The 6,000-nt window shown below is 33.8% G+C and overlaps 1 protein-coding gene across 2 annotated transcripts in view; it reads left to right on the forward strand.

The window, feature by feature from the left end:
* The window catches only part of GALK2 (galactokinase 2), a 119,891-nt gene that overhangs the window by 27,078 nt on the left and 86,813 nt on the right, over positions 1 to 6,000 (forward strand). For both annotated transcript variants that reach the window (XM_081831050.1, XM_081831049.1), the window contains exon 4: positions 2,441 to 2,531. In XM_081831050.1, the coding sequence (XP_081687176.1) occupies positions 2,441 to 2,531 (91 nt within the window). The remainder of the gene's footprint in view (positions 1 to 2,440; positions 2,532 to 6,000) is intronic.

Genomic DNA, 6,000 nt, shown 5'->3' on the forward strand with positions numbered 1-6,000 from the left:
ATCAGGTTGTGTAAGACCTCTAAGATTGTTTGTCTTTTTCAAATTCATTTTGGCTACTCTAGATCTTTTGTATTTCCTTATTAATTTTAGAATCAGCTATTCAACTTCTATGAAAGAGCATGCTGGGATTTTTATTGGGGTTGTACTGAGTGTAGAGATCAATTTGGGAAGAACTGACATCTTAACAGTATTTACTCCTCCAATCCATGAACATGGTATATCTGTCCATTTATTTAGGTCTTCTTCAGTTTTTCTCAGAAATAGTTTGTTGTTGTAAGATATCTGTCTTGTACATTTTTTCTCAAACTTTTCTCTATTTATTTTTTAATGATATTGTTATTGTAAATGATCTAGCCCAGTGCCTGGCACACACAGGGTAGACACTGGGCAAATGTTTGTTGGAAGAACAAGTGAATCAATGAATAAAATATATAGGTGGAAATTACCAATGTAAAAGTCATAACTGCTCATTTTCAGGACTTTTTTCCTAGCATTCTGCAACATGGATGCAAGAGTGGAGAAAGCAGATGGGTGATGCAATCTAGGAATTGGTGGGAAAATGTGTGCCTGTTTTTGAATCTTAGAAAATGGTAGGACAGAGAGGCAAGACAGGGATGCTAGAAAGAACAGACATGAAATAACTAATCAAAGGGAAGTTTTTTCTATGACGCATTTAAGCTATGTTTCTAATTTGTAGGAACTGGAACTTTTCAGCGTTTTCTTTGGTATTTCTCATGTAGCTTTTTGCATCTGTACAAATTTCCTCCTCTACTTTTTTCAATATACCACCACCCCTGACTGCTTCCTGGTTTTCTTTTCTTTGTGGTGACTTTCAAGATCTTTGCTTTAGCTAGGAACAGAATCTGATTAGTTTTGCTAACATAATTTTATCTGCTTTCCAAATTCTGTGACCTCTTGTTGACTGTGAGCAATATATTTTAATTTCTGTAGATGACAGTAAAATGCTTGTGAGCTGGAGTTATACTGTGTGTGTGCTTGGAGAGTCACTAAACCACTCTGAGCCTCTGGGAAGACCTCCCCTCTTCACTCTAATATGCTGTTTATAGAGATGATGCCCTCTTGGTCTCATATCCCATTCCATATTATACACCATCACGTGACAGTAGTGTGTGATCATAATTTGTGTTCATGTTGTCTCAGCTAGCTTATGAAAAGATAAGCCCTTTGCCTTTTACCTTTATATTCCTATGAATACCTTGCATACTTAAATATTTTTCTTAGGACATACTGTGTCCATGTTATTGAATTAAGATAATGCATGGAGGGCACCTACTACAGTGACTGGCATATAATAGGTATTTAGTAAACTATGTGAAGAGCATTCAGTCAATATGGGGAATGTTGCTTATTTCCTCACTTTTTAATTGACCCCCTCCTCCTTTCTCATATTTAGGTCTTCTCATAATTCCACATTTTGCCCTTTGCCTGATTTAGAAACCTATTTATCTATTTTTCATTTTGAGATAATTTTTGACTTACAAAGAACTCACAAAAATAATACAAAGAATTCCCACACATCAACTGATATGTTCTCAGTTCATGATATCAAGGAGACACATGATATCCTTTATTGGTGTTGTTAATTTTGATCATTTGGTTAAGGTGATGTCTGCCAGATTTCTTTGCCATAAAGTTACCATTTTTTTCCCTTTGCGATAAGTATCTGATGGGGAAATACTTTGAGTCTATGTAAATATTTTGTTTCTTATCAAATTTTTACTCCCTAACTTTAGTATCCATTGATGATTCTTTCCTGAAACAGTTATCATGGAGTTTGCCACATAGTGATTTTTTGATTTCCATCATTTCTACTTCTATTATTTGACATTTTGCTCTAAGGAAGAGGTTTTCCTTCTTCATTTAGGTAGTTTTTTTGTTTGTTAATTTATATCAATATAGATTCATGGAATCTTATTCAACGAGTTATGATCCATTAGAATCATCATTATTTGTTTTGTTTTTTCCATCTTCTTAAACCATGCAGATGGTAAAATTGGATGGGTGGCAAAGAGTGTGGGAAGAGAAGGCTTTGAGTACTGTTACAGTTAGAGGTATGTCAAACAGCAAACCCCAAGGATAAGCATTTATGTGGTTTATATCAGCTTAACAAGGACCATTATGAAATAAAAAGTGGTGTAGATTATGCTGAAATATATTGGTTCCTCTCTGTTTCAGGAAATAAAAAGGGTCAGTCGGAAGTAGTTTAATTGTTAAGGTCACTACAACTTCCCTTACCTTTTAGCATGGGGGGATGTTTGTTGTTTTTGGGTAAACTATGAAGTACATTGATGAAAATAAATGGAGAATGAAATTTCAGTATCACTCTCATGGCACAAGATGGCAGCAGTCAGCCATTGATTTTGCAGCCATGGGTTTTTGCAGCCTCTAGACTTAAATTAATGGTGTCTTGTTTTTGCAGGGACTTCAGTACTAGTGGTAATAATATTCAGATTGACAAAACCAAGCCTCTGTGGCACAACTATTTCCTATGTGGATTTAAAGGAATTCAGGTAAATCGGTTTATAAATCAACTACTAGCTGTTGAACTTATAATGTGTATTATATATCAAGATTTATTTTATTTACAATGTATTTTTTGTCACATTTCAATGCTAACTCATGTTTCTATTCTATATTGCTAATTTGCATATTAGTGGTGTTCACAGGGGGCAGTAGTGGCTGTTCATAAATCAGTTGCATCTGACGAAAATCTTTCTCTTTTTAAAATCTTTGTTCAAATTTTCTTTTGAAGGATACAGTCTAGTAATATATTTGTTCTAATCATATGTAGGTATATACTGTAGTAGGATTTGGTCAGAAGCCCTAGGTTTGAATCCGAGCTCTACTTAGCTGTGTTAATTCAACCTCTTTGTCAGATTTGTTATCTGTATCATGATGTCTTTCCTATCCAGCAAAGAGTTGTTACAAGGATTACACAGTGCTTGACACATAGTAAGCATTCAATAAATAAACAGCTAGTATTGTTATTACCACTTCAGATGGGGTTAAAAAAAAGATGTAGTGAAGTTTATTAGAATAAGTATTTCCCTTAGAAACACTGAATAATTATCGGGAACAACTCTAATGTCATGGGCAAGAATAAGATAATGAAATATTTCTACTTTTTCTCCAAATTAAAAAAAGTATAAGGACAAAAAGAAAATTGATTTGCTAAATCAGTTTGATTTGTTAAAATCCATGTTTTAGAGAGCTTGTGTTCCTTACTGTCTGGTGGTCCTATCTGAAGCTTTGTCACAAGTAGCCTAGGACTCAGTGACCTATCCATTCAAGGAAAGCATCACATTTATTTCTGATGTGTAGTCCTGCACTCGAATTATGGTGGTTCTGGTCTTAGAGTTCCTGCATTCATTTCTTCTCTCCCTTCCTTCGCCTTTTCTTTTCTTTTCTTCCTTCCTTCCTTTCTTTCTTTCTTTCTTTCTTTCTTTCTTTCTTTCTTTCTTTCTTCCTTCCTTCCTTCCTTCCTTCCTTCCTTCCTTCCTTCCTTCCTCTCTCTTTCCTTCCTTCCTTCCTTCTTTTCCTTTTTTCTTCCTTCTTTCTTTTCTTTCTTTCTTTCTCTTTTTTATTTTTCTTTCTTTTTCATCAAGACACATGGTAATAACTTATGGGAAGAGGTATTGGCAGCTTTTAAATCTTCAAGTTATTTGGCTTATCATATGCATTAGTGGGAATTACAGTATTTGGAAGGATTTGCCTGGCAAATGCAATTTGATCTTCCTTATAGCAACATGCCTTTTATAGCAAATGGGTAAAGTGACCTAAATACTGCTTCTTGCTTTGTGTTGTTTTTGAGAATTTGAGGTCTTAAAGCTTTCTTTTTTGGTTTGACAACTTAATGTGCAAAAGTAGGTTTGTACAGCGAATTTTTGGCAGAGAAGTAATTTAAATGTTATCCTGTTTAGAAAACTTCAAATTCAAATACTAGAAAATATCAGAGGATAATCTGTTTATATTAAATTGAACATGTTATCCTTTTGGGATAGAGCTATTACAGAATTTGGCAAAATCCATTTACGTTTTTGAATCTGTTGTACATTTTAATTTAAACATTGTGTGATAAGTTTGTAAGTATGATTCACATTCAAGATACACTGTGGATCAGTTTATGATTAAATATATAGCATTCTCCAAGGATTTTTTTTTTTTAAACAAGCTGTCTGATGTTCTGTATGAAAGGGCATTGGCAGCAGCAGTGTTTCAATTTAAAATTTGTTTGTATTTCTGGAAAGGAAATTTTTAGATGACTTGAAATCAAGAAGAGAAGTACATCCAACAGAATCTCTTTTTTTGTGGTGTGTGAGTTTTGCCAACATAGGAAAAAAGGACAAAAAAATTAAGGAAAAAAAACCAGCCTTAATTTGCAGAGTTTTGTTGTTACTTTAGTTATTCTAACTAGTTTATTGAAATTTCTCCCTAGAATAATATGTATGATGAAATGCATAATTATGTAATATAATAGTATTTTGTACTTTGGTCCTGAGCTGTTTGAGTAATTTGCAAACATGATGGTATTTTTTCTTGAGGAGGTGGCCTTGAATTTATTTTTAATCCTAAACCACAAAGGTTAATTATGATATAATATCATCTTAAGTGTCATCCTAGATACTCATCTCAGTATCCTAGAGATATCCATCTTTAGATCAGAGTCTCATTATTTCTTTGGGTTTTCCTAATTGTAGAAATAAGGGTTTCTCTACTTTTAGAGTCTGTGTTCTCATTTGTGGCTGAATTCTAATTTGGCTGTCTTGAAAGCTACCATATGGCTTAACTGTATCTATAAACTCTAGTAAAAATCTGGATTTCCTCATATAGCTGACTTACATTAAATCATAGTGACAGTATGCTGGCCTGTGTTTCTGACTGCAGTGGAGAAGTTCTCAACCAGAAATCAGAGACCTGGGTCCTATCCCCAGCTCCCTATATGTAATGTTGGAAAAAATTTTTAATCTTTTGGTGTGTAGGTTTTTCCATAAGTAAAATGGAACTGAAGAGGTTGAGAACACTTTTTCTTCAGAGAAACTTCTGAAGAAATACTCAATAGAAACAAGCCACTGCTTGGTGTTAGACTTTTTTTTTTTAATTTAATTTAAATTTATTATGTTATGTTAGTCACCATACAATACATCATTAGTTTTTTTGTTTGTTTTCTAATTCTAACAGAATAACTTTTAGTTATTTTAAATTTTTAGTATTCAAATGTTTATATACAGAAAAGTAAAGATTACATTATAATGGATGTTTATACCTTGCTTTAACACTTCCTAACATCTTGCTGCATTTACTTTATCCCTTTTTTTTTTAACATTTGCTTAGTATTTTAAGGAAGTTTATATTTTAAAGCAAATTACAGACATCATATATAAAAATATTTTATATTCTATTTTTATAACAGCCTCTTGTTCCTTTTTTGTAATTTAATTTAATTTTATTATGTTATGTTAGTCACCATACAATACATCATTTGTTTTTGATGTAGTGATCCACAATTGTTTTCATATAACACCCAGTGCTCCATGCAGTACATGCCCTCCTTAATACCTATCACCGGGCTAACCCATCCCCCAACCCCCCTCCCCTCTAAAACCCTCAGTTTGTTTCTCGGAGTCCATAGTCTCTCATGGTTTGTCTCTCCCTCCAGTGTCCCCCCCCTTCATTTTTCCCTTCCTTCTCCTAATGTCCTCCATGCTATTCCTTAAGTTCCACAAATAAGTGAAACCGTATGATAATTGACTTTCTCTGCTTGACTGATTTCACTTAGCATAATCTCCTCCAGTCCCATCCATGTTGATGTAAAAGTTGGGTATTCATCCTTTCTGATGGCTGAGTAATATTCCATTGTATATATGGACTACATCTTCTTTATCTGTTCATTTGTTGAAGGGCATCTCGGCTCTTTCCACAGTTTGGCTATTGCGGACATGGCTGCTATGAACATTGGGGTGCATATGGCCCTTCTTTTCA

This window comes from Leptonychotes weddellii, chromosome 9 (assembly GCF_054177405.1).
Source record: "Leptonychotes weddellii isolate Sample4059 chromosome 9, ASM5417740v2, whole genome shotgun sequence".
NCBI classification, from domain to species: Eukaryota; Metazoa; Chordata; class Mammalia; order Carnivora; family Phocidae; genus Leptonychotes; species Leptonychotes weddellii.